Raw genomic sequence first — 24179 nt, forward strand, 5'->3', positions numbered from 1 at the left:
AGTTTCCGGCTTCAAACTAGGGCAGTCGATATCTTGCAAACCGTTCATCGGATTGACTTCATTCCACCACCAAAAGTTGCGGCTTTCAAAGGAGGTTCAGATGAACCTATAGCGCAGTTCCAAAGAGGAGATCTTCTAGGCCACGCAAGTCAATCTTTACTTCTGCAGTTGCTGCTTCAAATTCAACAGCTTCCGGCTTCACGTGTGTGAGAGAGAGAGACCCATTTCAGCGCAGTAGAGAAGAGACTCATATCTGCGCAATAGAGAGAGAGAGATGTGATGAGATGAGTGAGTCCAAATGAGGAAAAGTTCTCTTATATTTATACACAACATTGGTGGGTGAATAGATGCCACTGTTGGGCTTCTGAGCCTACATGAGTTGTAGGTTGGCTTGATAATAATTCCATAATCAAAATAAATTCATATCTCCATGAATACTTATCGGAATCGGATGATCTTTATATCAATCCTACACCTCTCGACGAGAGGAATCTAATAAAAATATTATCAGCCATGAATAAGATGACCCACATGAAGTTTTGCCCTGGTTGCCAATTTTAACAATTGAAGATTGATCTCCCCTATGATGATTCTTCTTCTTTAGATCGAGACATCATTGTTCAGCAGATGAGCCGAGATGAGACTTATGATGTAGTAGGAAATTCCTACCTAGATGAGAGGACGTGTTGACAATTGGCAGCTAAGTTTCCCCGTTAGGGATGCCTAACAAACCCTAAGAAGACCCCACTTGCCCTTGGAAAAATTAAATTTGCTCATGGAAAAATATTATTTTTAACGTTGCTCCAAGTCATCTCAAAAAGTACAAGTCGGCCTAAAGGAGAAATTTGACTTCCTTAACCACATATAAATACACCTAACTTGGAATCGCTTGGAGGTTGTACATCACACATCAAATCATCTTTTATTGGTTTGATCTTCTCTGAAAATTGCAAGTCTGAGTTCACACATGCAAAGGAGAGAGAGACACTTGTATTTGATTGTGTTGACTTTCTATTCTCGACCCTCTTTGACTAGTGTTGACTTTGGGTGCTTTGACTTGGTTTGACCGATTTTTGGGTATGTTCTAGAAGGCCGCATTGACTGAGTTGTTCACCGAAGTTTTCTAGGCGCATTGACCATCTTTGACCACATATCTAAGGCTAGGGTTGACCGCAAGTCAACTGTTGACTTTGACCAAATTGTTGGAGGAATTTTGGATCTGTTTTAATCGAGTCTAACTAAGGAGAAGAGGCCACATTCTTTGAATGGTTGAACGAATTTTTTGGCGCTATTTGGACTGTTGACCTTAGATTGGTTGGAACTTGGGGTTGCGTTGACTGTTGTTGACTTTGACTTTAACTGGGCTAACAATTGCATTGATATTTGACCGGATTTTACTTTTATGCTCATCTTTGATTGAATATTGGATTGTTGACTTGGATAGTCAAGGATTTGACCTATGACTGGTAATTGGATGTACTTGCACTATGTATCTGAAGCGTAAAAACTGACAGCTTGTTGACTTAATGTAAAAATACACAAGAGGTATTTAATAATAATAATTTATTATATATAAAAATGTATAAGTGACGATTGTTACAATGAGGACCCGCATATATATACCTAAGCAGGTGTCCTTTCGTGACTAGGCATGTCTTTTAGACATGCATTTTTACTTAACTTAATGACTATTTAACCTAATCAATATTTGATTATTCACTATTTACATTTATTTTATTTATTTTACTTGTTATGAATTATATTCATAACATAGCCCCTTCCTTCGAAAGCTTTGTCTTTAAAGCTTTAATGCTGTATATTTCTTCACTTAGTGTCTGTCGTCTTGATGTATATAATCTGGTCATCAATAATATTCCCTTGGATTATTTTATTTTTTTAAACACTATTTTTTTTCAAAACCTTTTTTTTTAACCCTTCTTTTTAACCCTCATTTTTTTTTAAATTATATATATAAATATATATATATATATATATATATATATAGATATATATATATATTATAACTCTAATTTTTTTTAACAATATTTTTTTAATAATAATTATATATATATATATATATATATATATATATATATATTTATTATTATTTTTTTTAATAATAATTTAATTAATTAAAATGTATTAATTAATTAAATTATAACATTTTAATTAGTTAAATTTTAATTTTAATATATATATGTTATATGATTATATGATATATAAATAATTATAAAGTTTATATAACATATATACATGAACTAAAACCAAATCATACAGACGGTAGATTCTAGGTGCAAACCGAACCAAGCGGTGGGTTACACGCTGGTGATTTAAACGACGCAACATACGGATCGAATCGATCACTATGAGACATGACGTATGGAAACTCTACGGTGGACAAGCCACATGGAGGGTCAAAGGAGGGTCTACCACTAGTGATAAGAAGGCGACAGACAAAATTGATAGCGGAGGTGCAGAATCGAGGGTGGAGAATTAGGCGGCAGATCAATTGTTTGTGGAGGGACGCAGCCAGCGTGATGGCAGTGTAGAGAGGGCAACGGACGACAACATAGGAAGGAGGACGGAGCAATGAGTATCGGCAGTGGTTTGCAGGTGGTTGAAGGGGCGTGACAAGGGACGATGCGAGAGCATATATGTGGGGTCGTTGCATGCACGATGGGCACAGTGAGACAGGGGTAGTGACGATGTGTGGTAGAACAGGTGAGAGGAAACACGATAGTGAGAAATGCGTGAACGTCATTCTTCTCTCACGCGAGTTGTCGGAGGAATGGAATACAAAATGGACAGCAAGGAAGGTTGCAACGGACAGCAGGGGGCAGCATTATCAGTGCAGTCGGCCAAGGTTTTCTGTCGAAGAAATGGGCAACGTCCAACAGCAGGTATGGCAATGCCAGTGTTGCTCCTCTCGTGGCCGAAATGTTGGCGGCGGTGGCTACGCGCAAGGTTGTGGTCCCGGAAACCCCTCACACCGACTAGATTGTATCCGACGTGCTGCTAGATTTCACCACCAGGAAAGCCGACTGGATTGTATCCGGTGTGCTACTGGATTTCATCACCAAGAAAGAAGCACAAGACAAAAATGTTGTTGGATTCTCAATTTATGTCGACGTAACTTATTAACTTGTTCACCGGATCCATGGCATATTTGATCAGATGAAGTGGTCTATTTATTTCAAATCTGCGCTCCACAATATCTAGCGCTTGCTCTCGCCCCCTTTTCCTCACGATAGTACAGGTTACACCAGAAGTTTGATTGACAAAATATATATCATTGAGGCAATTCTCTTCTGCACCCAGAGTTTTTGTTAATCGCATTGGTGGATTTTCACTCTGAGCGATTATTGCAAGCTCATCAGGGGTAATGTAATATTGAGGGTGCAAACGGAGGGAAATTTGCTTGTGGAGTCTTCCATTGAACATGGAATAAATTTTCAATGAGATTTCACCATAAGAACTATTATGGTTATACATCCCCATCTCCCTCTTACAAGGAGATAAAAACCTAAAATGTAAATTCCCCCAAGGAATGCCACTTTCATCTGGAACGGTATACAACTTTTTGTACTCTTTCTCTTCATCTGGAATATCCATTGGTTTTGGCTGACCTGGAGGTGGGTGTAATGGAAACTCCAACTCTAAGGGAGGGCCTATTAGTTTCTCCTTTTTCCTTTGCTCATACAATTGCTCTTCTTCTAATTCATACTGATCCACTTCATCATGTATTATATCTTCCGGATGTAATCCCCTTTGTTCACTTCCTCCCTCCTCTAAAGTAGCCCTACCAGCACTTTGCTCTGGACTATGCTGAGAAGCATATTTGGGTTGTTCTTCCTTGCCAGAATAACCAAAAACATCATGCATATCCACTGTTGAACGAGTTACATGGTGATCATCACCTTGATCACTTAGTTCTCTAACAGGCTCAATATCTACTCCTTCTCCTTTACTTTCAACATCTGATTTTCAAGATTACAATCTTCTTGATCTATATCAGTTCCAGCGGAATTATTGTCTAAATCAGTGTACTTATTATCGATTTCCTTTCGACATTCTTTAACTTCTGCAAATGATTTTTCTAAACGCTGAAATGCTTCTTGAATTTTACTAAAATGCTCAACGAAATCAGGACGTGAGTGTAATGGCACATTGTGCGGCGAACAATGTTCAAAGACTCGCATCATTATATTGTGCGCCATGGCTCTGATACCACTGAAGCGTAAAAATTGATAGCTTGTTGACTTAATGTAAAAATACACAAGAGGTATTTAATAATAATAATTTATTATATATAAAAATGTATAAGTGATGATTGTTACAATGAGGACCCGCATATATATACCTAAGCAGGTGTCCTTTTGTGACTAGGCATGTCTTTTAGACATACCTTTTCACTTAACTTAATGACTATTTAACCTAATCAATATTTGATTATTTACTATTTACATTTATTTTATTTATTTTACTTGTTATGAATTATATTCATAACAGTGCCTTTGTTGAAAACTTGATGAACATCTAATAGAAGAAGAATCTGGTTTCCCCCTTGTGGGGTTTTTCCCTGGTCTTTGACCTAAATTTCTATGTCTCATTGATCTTGGTTGTCTTCTATTGTGCAGATTGTTTATTGCTCTATCTACAATTGTTTACCATTATTAGGTGATTGAAATTGAAATTGGAAAAGTGATTGCTACTAAAAGAAGAAATTGTTAAAGTGATTGTTATAGCATAGAACATTGAAAAATTAATAGATTTTCCCTCGAAAAACCCTTGTTTGTGTAAGCTTTGACTTGATGACTTATTGAAGATTTCTTAGACCATTTTCTTGCTAATACTCATTGATTGGAAACCTTTTCTTAGTTTATTGATCCTAGGGTATCCCTTTTGGCTTGTTATATCTCAAGCCCTAGGTCAATTGTGCCCTAATTGAGTCTTACTAGAGGATGTGAGTTGTCTTTATTTCCTTCATTGAGCCTTGCACTTGAGAAGAGCCATCTTCTATAAGCCTCTCTTGTCACCTTAATCCTTGAACCTAGCATATCTTTCGTAGGTGACCTCTAAAACGGGAAGCCTTCCATTGGTGAAAGTCTATAAACAGTGGGGAGTAAGTGGCTATGGTGACAATGGGCCACACCTCATTTTTGTCACCTAATCTAGCGCTTGCCTTGCAGGGTACCCCTCTACAAGACCTACTAGATTTTGAGGCAACAAACCTTTAGGGCAATGTTTTCAGCCCTTCTCAAGAATGTGGATAAGAGAGTGCCAAATCCCTAAGAACCAATGACAAGTTGGACTCAAAGAGTGGAGATAGTATCAAGAGTTTATAATGTGACATGGAAAGTGTTGAGTATAGTGTAAAGGAGAATGAACATTCTAATTAGCTTTTCCAAGTAGTGCCCCTACCATAACCCTAAGGCCTTAAGGGAGGTCCCAATGGACTAGGGATAAAAGTTAACCCCCCTAGAAAGGTGAGAGAACGTGTTTACAATCAAGATCGGTCAATCATCCAGATCACCCCTTTATCCATACTAAATGCTCAAAACATTAAGTAAAAGCACCCAATTGTAAAATGGTCAAAGTACATGTTGAGTGGTAGCCCACCCTCATCCAAGAGGAATGCCAAATGGTGAGAGGTGTAGTGGCTAGTGCAGATGGTGGAGCTGGCATATCGTCATCTTCAAGCTAATGTGTAGGGCTACTCACTGGTTGGTTGTCCAAAATAGGACAAAAGTTTTCTCCTACGGGATTACCCATTTTGGTGAGTAACAGACCTCTAAGAAGTTGAATCCATGGAACACATCCCGCTACCCTCAGTAGTAGATAGCCCTAAATTTCTGACTACACATTCAGCCTTGTTTCCAGCTGCCTCGTATTTCTTTCTACCTTTTACAAGAATTGAGTCGTGTGCAACTCTTATAACTTTTGGGTAAACTTGAAAACAAATCCCAAAATCATGCCCAAGGATTTTAGCGAAATGGTATTTCAACCTGCCAATCCCTCCCATCATATGCTGCCCACAAAATTTCCAATTCAATCGTTGTCAGTTTGTCCATTCTTTAGGTTCCCCATACTACCAAAATAGGTCCAAAGCCTTTGGCATATTTGTTATGGAAATAGACAGCTTCAAAATTCAAGTCTAAGGCATCAAAAACACAGGAAAATAACATTAAACACCCACAAGAAAAAAACACAGGCTAATGGTTTAAAAAATCAGGCCTCTAGATTAGATTATTAGCAATGAGAAATGACAGTAAGAGAGTGAACAAAAAAATTATATCAAGCTTGCTATCCCATTTAAAAAAAAAAATACTGCTTTATGGGGCATGAAAATCATGGCTAAATGACAAAAAAAAAAAACAAATGTAGGCAAGCATGCATGCATAAATCTCTGAAAAATAGTATTAAGATGGTGGGATTTAAATACATACCTATGAATGGAAGACTCAAAACTGGTTGGCAAATGAAATTGAAACCTTGATCCACTAAAAAATCCTTGATGGTGATGATAATGGTATCTCCACAATGAGTGATGATGACCACAAGCCCTTCTCCTTCCTTCTTCAACAGCCCAGAAACATAAATGAAAAAAGAAACCCAAAATCACTTAAAGCCTTATGAGTTCCACCGGCTCAGCAATTTTTTAGGTCATGGCGCAATTTTTTGCTGAAAAATCAGGATTTTTTCACAAACATCGCGATGTTTTGTTTCATGAAACTATCCTGATTTTTCGGGCCAAAAAATCAGCTGGCCGGCAAAATCGCAACTTTTCGACAGATTGTTGGAAAATCAGCAATATTATCAACACTAGAACAAAGTTCACTTCCTGAATATAACATAAATAACTTTGTTAATAACCTGAATATCCAAAATAAATAAGATAACACAAAAGAATAAATTTATATTAAAATATCATATTGAATATATAATATGAGAGATTACAGATTGATTTACAGTGACCTCCATGATGGTATATATAAACATTTACTAGTCACATTGGTTGAATGATCATGTCCCTTAGTTAGGTCACATGTCACGTCATTAATTATAGTTTATTACTACTCCTACCATTATTATTGTTACTATATATACATACATGTGTGTGTAGATTACATGACAACTGTGAATCATGTCCCTTTCCACTTACAATTTAATTGCAAAGAAATATATCACATGCATTAAGTTGATTTTTCATACCCATGAGGAGGTGCCCCTTCAGATATCGCTGTAATCTCACAAGTCAAAAGGTCTGTCAACACCTCAGGTAGTCCTAAATGCATCAGAGATGGAAGAAGAGTTGATGTTTCCTCTTTATGACTCTCTACCATTGCTAGTAGAAGCTCAGCGCTCTGAAAAACATAAATTCTAAAGTTTAAGATTTTGAAATAACAGAAATAGAAGGTAATCTATACTTTTCTTACTTTAAACAATCAGAAAGAAAAAAACGAAAACTTAAAAATAAATAAATCTGATAGTAAGATATGATAATATATCCTCTTTCATTCCATCTCTCAAAAAACTGAGTAAATTAAAATACAATGACTCAGTTAAAGTGTTATGCTATACAAAACAACATGACTACAGAGCTATTGCTATTCTAGAATTACATTTATACAGTACAAAATGGTAAACCCTTCTGTTTCGCAAAGGTTCAAGGGCTACAGGGAGCAAATTTCAGGGACAGCTATAGAATGGCACAAGACACAGAGTCCCCTAGAATATGAAAAAAGAGGGAAAATGTAAAAAATATAGAAATTTCGTTGTCAATGACTCACAATTAATCCAATTGTGCAAGTTGATAGTTGAGTGAACCCAAACATCCTTGCATCATCCAATGATATGATTTGTTACAGCCCCAGTTGTTAGTAACTTAGTACCAATAAGTAAAACACAACTTCATTTCATACATAATATGCTTATTAATAATGGTTTTCCCTTTCAGGATCATCTACAGGACACTTATGGTACATGACATATTCAGGCCAACTGCAATTCTTTACAGCTTGAAGGAAGCAGTTTCAAAAAACAAAAAAGAAGCTCAATCAATTTCATACATACGGAATGCCATTGGTGGACACATTCATTTGTAGTATAATCTTTTTGAACAATAACGTACCAACTTACTAATAAAAAAATATCAAGGCACAACATGGTTCCTTGATCATATGCTTAATGATGATTTGTGCAAATAAGTCGATCTAGGAACTCTTATATGCAAATATTTAATGTAAACACAATTAGAGGGGTTTATTGGACCTTTGAGACTGCTTCATTTATGATTAACCACTTTAGCGATTATTACAATTCCATCCTTTCAGGGTCTTCAGGTAAACCATAAGCCTATTTATTGATGAGGCTCTAGCCTCCTTTGACATGCACAAGTAGAGACAGATTGTACACATTTTTACCTCTTCAACTCACATCGAAGTGAAAAAAGTCCCAATCTGTAAATGAAACCCAAGGGAAACCCAGAGGGATTACCTATTGTCACCTCGATAGCACCCTCTCCCACTTTAAGTTGGCTCTTCTCCAACACAAGGGGGTTATCCATAACTAGGATTGCTAAAGCTATGACAAGGAGGTTCAAGGTGATATAATGAGATAGCTTAGCAAAACAATGTTTTTTTCTTGTAATATAGTGAAAATGAAGGGGTGACAGAGGACAAGGCAACAGTGCCTATACAAGATTGAGCCAATGGTATCAAGAGGTCAGGACAAGACAGCAATTTATGTATAGTTAAGACAAATACAGTTGATGCACATGCCACAAATAAACCTTAACTTCTTGTTAAATGATGAAGGAACTTACTTCGAGGGGACCTTAAAGGTACCACTCTAAAACAATGCTATAAGGGTGAGCCCTATAATCAATTACCGGTACAACAACTCTTAATGAGATGATTCCTCAATCACAATCCCAATTAGCAATAAACTTTTAAATATATATATTTATATATATACAAGTGTTGGGGTAGCATCGGATGTGCTCTAGCCACGAACTTTGGTGGAGAGGATGGGGCACATGAGATCTCCAATACCCATAAAGGGTTTGGGCAGATTTTAAACAGTGTGAGATATATTAAAATAATTAATATTTTAATAGAGTCCCTAAGTCTAAACTTAAGGAAATTAAAACATTAATGTGGATTAATATAAAATTGTGTTAAAATGGTCCAAAAGACATGGATCAAGCCAGATTTAATCTTAGCCGTTGATTAGGGACTTAATCTCGGCCGTTGATATGTCAACAAGAAAAGTATAAGAGGGGGCTTGAGGGTCAGTTGGAGATTACACCAGATGATCAGTCATTCTATTCTCTAGAGCGAGGTTTGCTAAGAGAGATAGAATCAGTGATCGGAGTTGTAGCTGAGGAGCATTGAGTACAGAGAGACAGAGAGGCAAAGATAGTGTCGGGAAAGCAGCAGAGGCGCCAGAGGGAGTGACACAGTAGCAGCCAGGGCTCATGCAGTGCTTCAGAGAGGCCAGCGTTGCTGACGCAGGGGACCAGAAGGCTGACGCAGGGCCTCCTAAGGATGACGCAGGCCCATTCAGGGTGATGCAGGGCCAGCGCTGGGCAAAGAGAGGCTGACGCAATCCAGAAAGGCAGACGCTAGGGTTTCTGGGGCAGATTGGAGCTGGAGCTGCCGGAAGGATTATCCGAGGTTTAGCCGGGACATTTGTCTCAGACTGAGAGGTACTACTGCCAAGGAAATTCTCTGTTGGGTAAGTTGGATTTGGCACCCAGATTGTACTCTTAAATTGCTTAATAAGAAAACCCTCAGATAGCTGCACTAGTTTTCCCGCATTGGTTTTTTCCGGGGACATTGGTCCAAAAATAACGGTGTCATTTGGTGTGATTGTTTCTCTTTCCTTCAGTTGATGATCTGTAATATGTTGAGCATGCAATAGTGTTTATTTTCAGTATTTACATTGTAAATAACTTGTTAAGTAACGAAACTTCAACAACAAGTTGTTAAATTGTAGCAAGAAAAGGCTTCATTTGACTTGTGCCTTAGTCAAATGGAGAAATTCGAATTTCCACTTCAACAGGATGACTTGAGTTGCAATTAGCAGGAGTGACATGGCCAAGTCACTTAGTTAAGTCATTCAATTCGAGTTTGTGGGCAAGAAGTAGAGCTGTGCAAGGGTTGATTCCTAAAATATAACAATCTAGTGGAATTATTATTAGTTAAACTTAGCTATCTGAGCTCTAGTCATGAATAGACTTAGTAGAAGTTCAGTTGGGTAGTTGTAACCGTTGTTAACTCATTGTTCTCTCAGTTAACTAGTAAATTTACTAAAAATATCCCTAGTCATGCATGCAATTTGATTTGCCTAGTTGAGTAGAGGGAAAAGACATAATTGTACATCATTATTGTATACTAGTGAGTGTTCAGTGTTTGCATGTAACAGATGAGCTAATTCCTCAAAATTGCGCAAGGAAATAAATGTGAATGCAAGAACGCAAGTGCAGGAATGTGATTACAGGCAGAGCGATTGCAGGCTCTGTATTTTCCAGAGCAGACTCAAGACGAGATCAATATTGCAGTGCAGATTGAGCTTCAAGGATTGAAGTTGTCATTGTAATAGATCATTTTTCTCATCTGATATAATACAAACAGAGGAGGGGTTTTTCCCAGTTGGGTTCCCCAGTGAAAGAAACGTGTTCATTATGATTGAATGATTGCATGCATTTCTATTGTCAGTTTTCCCTTCCACTGAATTTAGAAGAAGAAATTTGTGTCTTTTGATTTCAATGTGATTTCATTAGCAGCTGCAAATTTCGACTTATTTCTGCATGTTATCAAAGCTATTGAAAACTACATAGAAACCAGGTTCCAGATCTTCTCTCAGAAAAATTTCGAAAAGCAGATTTGTGGTGCAAGAATTTTCTTTAGTGCAGGGACAATGTCTTTCTATGGATTGAAACTTGAGTATGCATTGGAGGGCACTATGAATTTCATAGCTTGGAAAGGCAAAATGGAAGTTGTGCTGGATGTAATACCCGAACTGTGAAATTCTTAAGCAAACACTAATTGGGTTTAGAATTTTAAATTTTGTAGAAGAATACCTGGAAATAATTTTTGTTGTTGAGGTCAATTCCGCCTGTAGATGCTCCAAATTCACTCTTGTTAACAAAATACCAACACCTCCCTGCCAAACTAGGCAAAATCTTGGTGCCCAGCTCCAAAATACTTGAAATTTGAAGTAATTTGGCCCCCGTGCCCAAAAGCTTCAAGGACAATTAAGGTTGATCTAACTATAGTTCGTTCTTCACTGTAAATTCTTCCTTCCTGTATTGCGTTCTCCAGGCCAACCTCTTAGCCCCTTCTCTGTCGCACTCCCTCCCTTTTATTGCTGAGAGCCACTGTTTATTCAACCTCCACCGTTGTGGCTGTGAGGTGGGGATTCTTGCCCCCTATCCCTTTGCATGGCTACTCATAGTGGTTCAAGGTGGACAGTCATGTTTCAATTTGGCATTCACCATTTATTAATTTATGTAATCCCTTTTATTGGGGTTTAATTAATATTATTTTATTTTTCCTTTAATGTTTGATTTTTTATTTATTTAAAATTAATTCTTTTATAAGAGCATAGTTCTCATTTAACTTTTAACTTTAATAATTAAATTTTGAGTCTTTAGTTTTTATATATATAATTTATTTTATTTAATTAAATTATTTTGTATTAGTATATTGGAATAATACATTAGTTATTTTATGGTAGTGGTATAACAAGATTTTCATCAGTATATATATTTATTTGATTCTGGACTTGTATACAATCAGCTTTAGGAACTCAAATAAATTTAAGTACAGCTTATCATCCTGAGACTGATGAACAAATAGAAACACAAGCTCCATAAACCTTATCTCATATTCCTCCACTGTTTTTCTACCTTGGACTAGCATATGAAAGGCCCCGCCTTGTTGCTCTTGAAAACATGGAAGTAAGTACTTGGCACGGAATCTTTCCTCGAACAACTCCCAGGGAACATTATCCGTTGTGAGGTGTAATTGTTTTTCTAGATTCCCCCACCAAATCAAGGCACTTTCCCTTAACTGAAATATGGAAATTTTCGCGTTGGAAATAAAAGAGTACTCTCTTAGCGCAAAACATTTGTTCGTTCCTTCTAACCATGCTTCAGCACATTCTCTAGCTCGTCCTCCTGAAAATTCTGGGAATTTAATTTTCTGCAACTCCCTAGAAATATCTTCCTTTGATTGTCTATAATCAGAACCTTTGGGTTCTACTGGATTTCTTTCTTCAAGTTGAGGTTGTTCTTCTTTGGTATTAGCTATTGGTGGTAATGTTTCCAATATGGCTTCCAATGAGCGCATTATAACGGTTAACTCAAGTGTTAAAGCGAATGGCATTGATGATGGCCTTGGCGATGGTGATGACGATGATGGTGGCGTAAGTGACGGCAATGCTACCCGATCACATCGTCGTCGTTGATATGTGCTTACCATCGTAGCGTTTCCTGGATACATAATAAAATTATGAAAACCTCAGGTATACTTTTAGATTTAACATACATAATTTTGCAAATTCAAGCTCACAAACGAGTATAGTTTTTTTTGCTATTATTACTTGCAGGCAGATCTTATTAGTAACGAGGTCAAGGAGGGTGGTATCATCACCTCCTTGTCCTAATTCATGGTGTTCTATCCTAATGTGATAATACTTATCAAAATGCATGGATCTTTATAGACCATAGTATTACTTTATAATATTTGCCTAGTATTTTCTAGTCCTAAATTAAATGTTTTCATTATCTAGATACTAACGAACATCAAGCTGAGCGCTTCGTATATGGATTAAATCCTCGAATCAGAGCCATGGTTAGGATGTGGAAGCCATCATCAATAGCCGAGGCAGTTGAATGTAGACGTTATAAAGAGGAGCATCTGGGGATAAAAAGGGATGTCATGCCAATAGAACCCCTACAGCCTGGATTTCCAGGAAAGACTCCCAAAAACTTCTTTAGGGGTAGTAGCTTGAGACCACCTCCTTATGGTAATAGATTTACCAAAAGAGGAGTAGGAGAAAGAACTCCCATGGAAGTTAATACTATATTTGTTGGATCATCAAACACAAGTCCATGGAAATCTAGAGGAACTGCTAATAGAGGAAGAAACACGAGAGGGAGTGGCACAAGAGGACGGATCTCCTTGCCTAGAAACTCACAATTTGACTCAAGGGAACCACCCCAGGTTAATTGTTGGGGTTGTGGAGGACCACATTTTCAACGTGATTGTCCGGAAGCTTCGTCAAATATAATGCATAGAACAAGAAAAGAGCCATCGTCAAATACCCAAGGCAATCATAGAATCCATGTTGTAGTCAACAACAACCAGGCAACACATCAGTCCACTATAATGGAATCCTCGGGTATTATTAATGGCAAAAAACTCAAAATCTTATTTGATATTGGTGCCACTGATAGTTTCATTTCATCATATGATTTAAATATATGTGGATTGGCAGCCCGCAAGAAAAATGATTTCAGACAGGTGGAAATGGCTTCAGGAGAACTCCAAGCTGTGGATTTAAGTATTGAGGAATGTAAAGTTGATCTAGGGATCTGTTCGACTAAGTTAAAAGTTTATCTCACGGCCCTAGGAACTTATGACCTCATCATAGGGATGGACTGGTTAGAAGCTCATCAAGCATGGGTGGATTGTTACAAGAAAACAATTCTTCGTATAAATGATGAAGGGGAGACAATCCAAATCCAAGGTATTAACTTATTAAGAGAAAAGTATCATTACGCTTCATGTCAGCAATGCAAATGAAGCGTTGTTTAAGAAAAGGCTATTAGGTATACACAGCTCAAGAAGTAAGCAAAGAGAAAGGATCGTCCTTAGAACAATATCTGTGTTATCTGAATTTCCGGATGTTTTTCCAAAGGAACTACCAAGATTACCTCCTGAAAGAGAGCTGGATCTCACAATAGAATTGAAACCTAGTATAGAACCAATCTCTAAAACACCTTACAGAATGACAGCTCCAGAACTTCAAGAATTACAAATTCATTTGAAGGAACTAATGAATATAGGACACATTCGACCCAGTATTTCACCTCGGGGTGCTCCAGTAATTTTTGTCAAGAAGAAGGATGGTTCCTTACGGCTATGCATAGACTACCGAGAGTTAAATCGAGCCACAATAAAGAATCGGTATCCAATGCCTCAAATTGATGACCTCTTCGACCAAATGAAAGGAGCTTCTATTTTTTCAAAAATCGATCTACGATCAGGCTATCATCAACTAAGGATTAAGGAAAGCGATATTTATAAGATTGCATTCCGAACACGCTTCGGACATTATGAGTTCATTGTGGTACCATTTGGGTTCACCAATGCACCAGTAGTATTCATGAACATTATGAACAACGTTTTCCGCAAATATCTCAATCAATTTGTACAAAATCTTCTTAGATGATATTCTCATATACTCCAAGAATGAGAAAGAGCATGAAGAACATTTACGAATAGTATTCTCTTGCTTTAGGGAACACCAATTATATGGAAAGTTATCCAAGTGTTCTTTCTTTCAGAAAAATATTCATTACTTGGGTCATATTATATCTGGTGAAGGGATCTCAGTAGATCCTGAGAAGGTAAAGGCAATCATGGAATAGCCAATACCGAAAAATGCACATGAAGTACGAAGCTTTATGGATTTAACTGGCTACTATCGAACGTTTGTAGAAGGATTCTCCAAAATGGCAAAGCCTATCACAACTCTCAAGCGTAAAGGACTTAGATATGAATGGACTGAAGAATGTCATGTTGAAGAATCTAGGTAAAATTAGGTGTAGTGTGATTCTTTGTTACTTGATAACAATTTGTGGAGCCTTTTTACCTTTTCTTGTTAGCTTAATCTTCTTCTTCTTATTATTAATGCATGTGTGTGTGCTTCATCAAACTGCTACCAAAACATAAGAACAAGAACAGAAGATATTGGCTCTCCGTCAAGGCCAAAACCGCTCTTCTCTTGAGAGGAAAACCCTTTAGTGAATTTCTCTTATTGAAGCTTCTATTGATCAATGCCAAACCCTAGACCCTAAGAATATCGTCCAAGCACAAGTCAACTCCTTCCTTATTCCAGCTCTTTGTTTTTCTGGCACTTCGTCCTCCTTCTTCCTGCACTTCGTTCCCCGGCACTTCGTCCTCCTACTTCCTTCGACAACTAGTGATAGATCTTGCTTATGTGAGCTTCTAGATGAGATGTTCCTTAATTCTTGGTGATGTCCTTTGCTTATGGAGACACCCTTTTCTTGCTCCAAAGAAATACTTCTTGAGATATATATGCAAACTGATATGACTGTACAACAGCCCTAAATTCTCGCACGTGTGATAGGTTAGCTTGTAGTTTAGGCTCCTTTTATCTTCGCTTGAGGGAAGGACTCCTTCGCTTGAGTGAGAGGCCTTATAGGCCTGAGCTATAGCCCAAACAAAGATGGATACTTGACTGAAATGTTACTGCTGTTATACTTGCATACATTCCTCCTTTTCCTCGCACATGTGACTGTTGCTAGCCCTAGAAACAGTCCAGAACTTCGCTCTTCTTTCCTTTCTTCTTTGTTGCACATGGAGACCCTTAGACTGTCCTTTTGTTACCCTTCTCTCGTCCTTTATCTCACAGATTTCAGAGATAATTCACTTCTAGGTTGAAGAGGTCTAATGGCTCCTTATATAGGCGTTTGTCTCCTTCTTTTGAGCCGACTTGAGGCCGACTTGATTATTTCTTTACCATTTTGTTGCTTGAAGGCTTTCATTCCAAGGAAATGACTTTGACTTTGCTTGGAGGTATTCCTTTTGCCTCTAATACAATAGTGTAACATGCCTTTAAGGTCTTCAACATTTTCTTTTGACTATTTGACTTACCTATAGCACTTAATCATGTGCTTGACCTATTTCAATGAGCAAGAAACTCATTGACATATATTATAAAAATAATATTTATTTTCTTGAATAAATACAAATATCAAAATTACATTCATGAAGACCGAACCTAGTTACATTTCCTTCAACATGTCATAGAGCATTCTCTGAACTTAAAAGATTGTTGACCAGTGCACCAATCTTGAGAGTACTTGATATGGACAATGACTTTACTGTATGTACTGATGCATCCAATCAAGGATTAAGTGCAGTATTAATGCAAGATAAAAGTGTAATAGCATATGCCTCAAAGAAATTAAAGCCTCATGAAGAACTCTACCCCACGCACGATTTAGAGTTAGCCACAGCAATGCTAGCTTTAAAGATATAGAGACACTATCTAGTATGGAGAAGCTTTATGCTCAAAAGCGACCACCAAAGTCTACAATATTTGTTTACTCAAAGAGACTTGAATGCTAGACAAAGACGATGAAGTGAATTCCTCAGTGAGTATGACTTTGGAATTTCCTACATAAAAGGGAAAGAAAATGTAGTGGCAGATGCTCTAAGTAGAAGGCCAAGGATCTTTTCCCTCATACCTATCAAGGTAGATTTGAGGAAGTGAGTACTAGAACATCTCTTGAGAGATAGTTGGTATTTAAAAGTGAGATCCGGCCTTGATAGTAAAAAGCCAAAAGAACCTAAGTTTGAAGGCTATGAACTAGAAGATGATGGAATTTGGCGATTTCATAGAAGAATATACATTCATGATAATGGAGATCTCCGGGACACCATCCTTAAGGAATCTCATAGAGCGTTGTATTGTGCACATCCTGACATAAAGAAAATGTGCATTGTTACAAAGAAACTCTTCTTTTGTCAGGAATGAAACACGATATTGTTCAATTCGTTGCAAAATGTCTCGAATGTCAGCAAGTGAAAGTTGATCATTGTCATCCAGCAGATCTCCTTCAACCTCACAACATTCCTATGACCAAATGGGAGATAATTTCTATGGATTTTATCATCAGGCTACCTCTTACTCCACAAAGGCATAATGTCATTCTGGTTGTGGTGGATAAATTAACGAAAAGCACCCATTTCATTTCCATAAGAGATACTTACGAAGTTGCTGACGTAGCTCGAGTATTCATAAATGAAATTATCAGATTTCATGGGATACCTAAGAAGATCATATCAGATAGATATTCATGATTTACTTCAAGATTCTAGACTTCTATGCAGTCATCCTTAGGAACTCAATTAAATTTAAGTACAGCTTATCATCCTGAGTCTAATGGACAAATAAAAGGGTGAACCAAGTACTAGAAGATATGCTAAGGATGTATGTTATGGACCAACAAACACACTGGGAAAAGTACTTACCCTTACTTGAATTTGCATACAATAATAGTTACTACAGTTCAATCGGGATGCCTCCATTTGAAGCATTGTACGACACACCTTGCAGAACATTGTTAAATAGGGACAAGTTAGAAGACCGAGTAATAGTAGGACCGAAATTAATTCAAGAGATGAAAGAACAAGTGAAACAAATTATCCAACGGTTGAAAGAAGCACAAGATAGACAAAAGAGTTATGCGGATACGCATAGCACTGATAGGAATTATGAAGTAAGAAATTAGGTTTTCGTCCGCATTAGACCAAATAAAAGCACTATCTGATTCAGCAAAGGGATGAAGTTGTCACCTTGATTTATTGGGCCATTGAATGTCCTGGAAAAAGTTGGACCTGTCGCCTATCGTCTTGCACTGTCACCCCACTTGCATAAAGTTCATATTGTATTTCATGTATCTGTATTAAGACATTACATCGCTGATAAATCTCATAACCTTCAATGGAAGGGACTATAGATATAGGACGAGGGAACCATTTCAGTCCAACCATTACGTATACTAGAACGTAGTGTTCGACAACTCGGGAACCGTCTAGTAGACCAAGTTAAGGTCTAGTGGGACAAGTATAACCCTGAATCAGCTACCTCGGAAGATACAGAAACCATATGTCGAAGATATCGCAACTTGTATTGATTTTGACGAATGTAAAACCTTATTTTGTATATATTTACTTTACTTTAAATCAAATACTTACAACTATTTTGAGATGATCACATGTAAAATAATGAATTTTTTATGTTACTGGAATATGATATATGCCATTTGCTTAATTCTACTAGTACGTGGATACCAATATGAAATACGTTATTTTAAATTAACATTGTTGAATTATGGATACCAATATGAAATTTAGTAATTGATTAACCTTGCTATGAAATCTAAATTATGAATTCTATTATGGATATCATGTATATAACATTATTTTACATATCAACATGAATGATGAGATGGAAATAAAAGAACGACTACATTTTAATATGAAAGTTAACTTACAATACATGGACTGGACATGGCCAAGTGCGTTATATGAACGCAAAGATCAATATCATAGATACTAACATATGTGAAATACACAGGAAATGCTATTTAAAATACAATTTATTTTGAATATATTGATGCATGTGTTATAATGTGTGGACAAATGTTTACATTGCATATAACATCGTTACCAAACCGACCACGTGATGACAAAACTTCAAGAACAATTGAAGCTCAATGAGATTTCATGATAATGTGTTGACGCTAGTCCTACTAGGAGGGGTGGAGGTATTGCCTACTGTTTATTTTCCAAAACCTGGAGTCATGGGAGGACTGTTCAAGTCACGCTCCCCTATACGTGTGATGATGATTGTCAGATGCCTACTGGGAAATCAGGTTGATATAGTCAATGTTGTAACCCTTAGGGTTTATGAATGGTTAGATCAGTATAACTGACGCCATGGCATACTCCAGTAGAGGACGGATAGGATGGGAGAGGAAGAGATTAGGAAGGATATGATGATTTGAGAATAGCTTGTGAACCCGCCTAGGGCAGGGCATGACTATTATATTTGTAAAATTATAAATGTTTAGAACACAAATTTTAAGTACCCTCACAATAAAACGCAATTCTTACGTAATTATATTAATCATTAGATAATTACTGACATTCTATATAAACCATAACTTCAAGATGAAGTTCCCTGAAGGGGGGTGTATGTAACGACCCATCTACAATTACAAATAGAATGTGAATATTAGCATGCATACGAAGCATGCATATGATAGCTACATATGCATGCATCATATGCACTACACTAGTATACGTGTTAACTAATTATGAAAAGTCCAATAAATGAATCACTGAAACATTGAGTAAATACCAAGCTCAACAGAATATAATGTATATATTAAGATGGGTTACTTATTATGTAAACCACCATCAACATATTATCCAAAATAAAAGTAAATACAAAGTGTTATATAAAATAGAAAGTAACTATAATATTATGAATTATATTAATCAAATAAGAACTTTAGCATAATATTATATTAATTATTGTTAATTATTAAGTATAATAATGACATTATATACCTTGTATTAATTACAATATAAGGAAATTTAAGGAAATATGATAAATAAAATTAAAAGAACATAGGACATAAACGTTGTACAAACTATAACCTTTTAATAAAGCCAAAGTATTGAACTTGTCGACTAAGCATATCCTCTAAAGGTGAATAACCTACTCAATTGAATCTTATAACATAAGGTTAAAAGGATTGAAGAACATGCTAAGTTACACGTAACAGAACACTAAGACAGTGAAAAGGAAGTAAGACAGTGATTCGGAGAGATATAAGGAGGACGGGTACAACTTAGATAGGGGGTTGGTCTTTTGAGGAAGTGTAAGGAGGAATTTTTGGAAAATTGACAAAGAGACATTAGGAAATTCTCACAATGTTATTGATCTAATAGAAGGCATTATGAGTTCAATTGTTCTTGAAGTTTTGGGCACGGGGGCTAGAGTACCTCGAAATTGAAATACTTTGGAGCTGGGTACTAAATCTGTGCTCAGTTTGGCAAGGAAGTTTTGGTCGTTTTGGTAACGCAACAGGAGCAAGAGTCGCAGCAGAGCAGACAGGTTGGTACTCAATAAAACAATTGATAAATTCTGTATCAAAATTTCATACACTGTTATTTTGTCAACATGAATTTGTTAAACCCTGAATTTAGGGCCTTTACACTAGATGACAATGGAGTATTGGAGTACACACAAATTGATATTCCAAAACCAAAACCATCAAATGCACAGTAGCTAACTCAGTGGAAGAAAGATACTGCAAAAGCCAGGATGATTACCCTGGAGAGAGTCAGACACCATGTGGTTTCGAGTTTGCATGGCAAGCACCCTGCTTATACAACGTGTAAAACCCTCACAGAGTTATTCGAAAGCAATAGTGATGCCAGAAAATTAGCATTGAAAGATAAGCTCAACAACATTCGAATGCAGAAAAATGAAACCATTGTTCAGTACCTATCCAAATTCACTCAGGTCAAAGATGAACTTAGAGGAGTAGGAGAGATTGTGCCACCATCTAAGCTTGAGAGCTTAGCACTCCTTGGTCTTCTGAAGTCTTGCCACAATCAAGATTCAGTTAATGGAAGAGACAAGCTCCCATCTTGGGAGACACTTTGGTCTGACTTGGTGTAGGAGGAGATTAGAAGAAACCTCAGTCACCTGACACGGGGGCACGGAACACAATGGACATGAAGATTCGAGTGTCGGATACAGACACGTTGACCCCCCGGAACAGGACACGTTCAGATACGTTATATATTATTTTATTAAAAAATATACATATATATATATATATATATATATATATATATTAAAAATTAGATATTTCTTAGGAAAATTCTCATTCATGATACAAATTCATTGATTCAAACATAGACCTTCATTTAGACGTAAGTTTTACAAAGTAACATTATGCATACAAATACAATTGTGACATAAATGATAAATCATAATATATATTCAATTCATCAATGATCCAATAGGAGAAAGACAAGATAGTAAGATATTGTAGTTTTTTCATTAAGTCATCAAAATCAAAATGTGTTACATAAGTAGTGCAATGCCAATGGCAAATAGAAATAGCAAATACAACACAACTACAAGTATACAAGCCTCAAGGCAGTAGGTAGCTCATGAGTCATCAATCCTCCTCATCAAAATCAGCATCATTGTACTCATCATCATGGTCACCACTACTCTCCTCTGTTGCATCCTCCTCCCCTGTATCCAAAGTCATCTCTGCATCTATTGGTGTGGAGAATGACCCCTCTACAGTATCACCATCATCAAATGTGATAGGCTCTAGCACTGGATCATTGAGATCCAAGTTAGCCAACGCCAACTCAACATTGTTGTCCAGACCGATATCATCAGGAAAGACATCCCACATCTTTGTCTCTCCCTTCAACCACTCATCCCTCTGCCTGTAAATAAGACAAAGGTTGGTGTGTAAATACGCCATTGTCTCTGTCGTGGACTGCTCAAGCCTGATCTTCATGACACTATACAAATTTCCATATGTGCTCCAATTCCTCACACAACAAGAGGATGAAGTCACCTGAGAGAGGAGCCTGTCACACGGAATCTGTCAAGGGTGCGGACACGACTGACCTTCCTAGAAGTCTAAGACATTCTAATGACAAACAAGACAAAATGGAGTGATCTTTCTCTAAATACACCTTTTACAACATGAAAACTACAAGTGTTTAGGCTTACCTTATTCCAAAACGCTGTTGTTGAAGTCCGTTCTTGACGATCCAGATGAGCTCCTCCTTCAAGTCAATTCCTGCAACCACAAACAATCAAACAATTACCAAGCACTTGCATTTCATATAATAAAACATATATTCAACATGCAGACCAAGGAACACATGAAATAACTCATTAACACAAGCTATTGAGAAAAATAAACCAGTTTGTATTAATAACGAAACAAAGAAACTCTTACAACCTGGCCTTGGTGTTGTGCAAGTTCCTCCCAGGGTCCATCAAGGGTTTTCCTCTACTTTGACAAAGCTCACCCTCTCCCAAGTAGAATCAAGTGAAGACAATCTCTCCTCACAAAGGCTCTAATGGAAGACCTAAATCCTGCAGCATTTACCCAAAGAAAATGTATAGCTCCAACCTCCCCTCCTTCTGGCTCAATGCCTTCATTTATAGTGCTGTAAAGAGGTTATTCAGGTCCACTATCAATGGGATCATCCCCCTCTATGGGTGGGATAGCTCCCTTATTGATGGGATAAGTTCCCCCTTAATAGAGATACATGAACCAACTGGAGGCGCATCCATTTCATCAAACCGACCTCTAGAAAGTTCTAGAAGTAACCACAAGTAACTTTTTCAAGATAAAACTCGCGCATTTTGCCTTTTACAGAGGGACGCACCTGTCCCTTAACATACAGAGCGTCCATGGACGCATATTTTGTGAACATGGTCAGCGTCCCCGCAGGTAAGGCTAGAGAGAACCTGCGACCCCAGAGATAAACATGATTTTTACAAGACTTTCTCTCTTCTTTGAGTTTGAGATGGATAACAGAGGCATGAGACTTGCCTAAGAGGGTAGTATGACTTGTTGATTGGAGCCATACTAACTGTAAGTAGTCAAGGTGACATTTTTTAGTGTAACAGAGCCTCATCGCTAACTACTGTAGAGGGGGGCTTGCTATTCGGAATCTCAGATCATATCCTGCAAATCGACCAATGCCAATGGAAAACTCTGCAAAGGCATCTTCCACCTCATCAAGGGCTCTATCTTGAAAAACCCGCCTAAATGCATCTTTCCTCCCCTATGAGATTTCACCATCCATGTGAGGGAATCAGCGAGAAGGTCCACCATTCAGCCACTCATGGTTGTAGTATTTTGGGTTCAATGAGTAGCCAAACAATGTAAAGGTGTGCAATTCTTGTCCCATATGCTGACAAGAATATCCTGTATGGTGGTGAAGAAGGCCTCTGATGATGTCTCATACTCGGGACACTCACTCTGTAAAATAATGCTCCTCACAGACTCAATCATGGAATCCCATCCCTCATAAACCTCTCTGACGATGGGTTGGTCTGTATCTGCAAATTGAAGCAAAGTAGGGTCCATGATCTGAATAAGTAGATCTACCCTCTCCCACCAAGCATCATCTAACACTGTGTCCTTCACTCCTTTAGGGGCTGCTTGATCTGTCTTTCTCCAAAAAGACCAAAACTCTGAAATAACCATGGCCTTGTAATGTTCCCAATTTCTGTGAGTGTAAAATTCACTGAGGAGTTTTGCCAATTTTTGGTGATATTATTTTGTGGGAGAAAAGTGGAAATTATTATTTTTAATGAAGAATGGCGACAAAGTAGGGACCACCAAGGGAGAGGACTAGCAATTATAAATAGAGCTTGGAGGCCTCCATTTGGTATCTTTGATCATTTTAAATTCAACATTAGTTCTCTTGAGCAGCTTAGCCAAGACAACAGTGTTGTTCAACACAAGGAATTTCTGAGCGGGAATTCCACCCTCATTTTGGAGAACTTCCAGTGTCTCCCTAGTGAGGCAATTTGGGGAGCTCAATTCAGAGTTTCCATTGGGCATATTTGCAAGTTATTTCAGCTGGTACGTTTTTCTTCCAAGGTGCAGAATTGGTTCAAATTGCTTGTGGAGAGATCAATTACGAAGAATAGAACACCAAAGGATTTGCAAGGGTTTTCACCTAATTTAACCGGAGACTTTATGGTGATTAGCAAGGCCGAGTTGAGAGAATTCTTGGGGCTGAAATTTGACATTTCTGGTAGTGCAAAGGGGTTGGAGGAATAGAGGTTGAGGAGAGTAAAGGTTGGAGATTGGAGGTATTCCTCAAAGGGAGAATTTAGCCAAAGTTGGGAGAGATTTACAGTGGTGAATTTGGCCTTAATTCAGCAGTATTAGTTTTGTGGGGCGTTCTTTGGCCAAATTGGGCAATTTGCACTTATTGGGGGTCACCAAAGATTGGTGGATTCAGCCAAAACCCTTTTTGGGTTTTTGTGGGTTTATTGAGAGGAGTCTATGGCTAATTTTATAGAATTTTTCTAGCAATATTCAGACCTAAAATCTTAATTCTTATAGCAGGGCGAATTACTAATTAGCTGAGGAATTTGCGCCATTTTGTGGGTTCGACTTTGGCTTGGAGATAGGCCAAACCCTTTCTGGGTTTTCCTAGGTGTTTGGTGAAGAGCTCCATATTAATTTGACGAAATTTTCTGAGCACTTTGGAGGCTCAAACAGGGGTTTCTTTCAGCCAACCATTGCAGAATTTCCAGGGCCAACGCAAAACATT

At 37.5% G+C, this 24179-nt stretch overlaps 1 protein-coding gene across 3 annotated transcripts in view; it reads right to left on the reverse strand.

Annotated features, from left to right (window-relative positions):
* LOC149167888 (ARM repeat superfamily protein) overlaps positions 1 to 24179 on the reverse strand; it is a 295116-nt gene that overhangs the window by 159672 nt on the left and 111265 nt on the right. For all 3 annotated transcript variants that reach the window (XM_089433231.1, XM_089433232.1, XM_089433230.1), the window contains one exon: positions 7213 to 7364. In XM_089433231.1, the coding sequence (XP_089289357.1) occupies positions 7213 to 7364 (152 nt within the window). The remainder of the gene's footprint in view (positions 1 to 7212; positions 7365 to 24179) is intronic.

Source organism: Pinus tabuliformis, chromosome 5_1 (assembly GCF_031772625.1).
Source record: "Pinus tabuliformis cultivar Carrire ecotype Pingquan chromosome 5_1, CPIR1, whole genome shotgun sequence".
Taxonomy (NCBI): Eukaryota; Viridiplantae; Streptophyta; class Pinopsida; order Pinales; family Pinaceae; genus Pinus; species Pinus tabuliformis.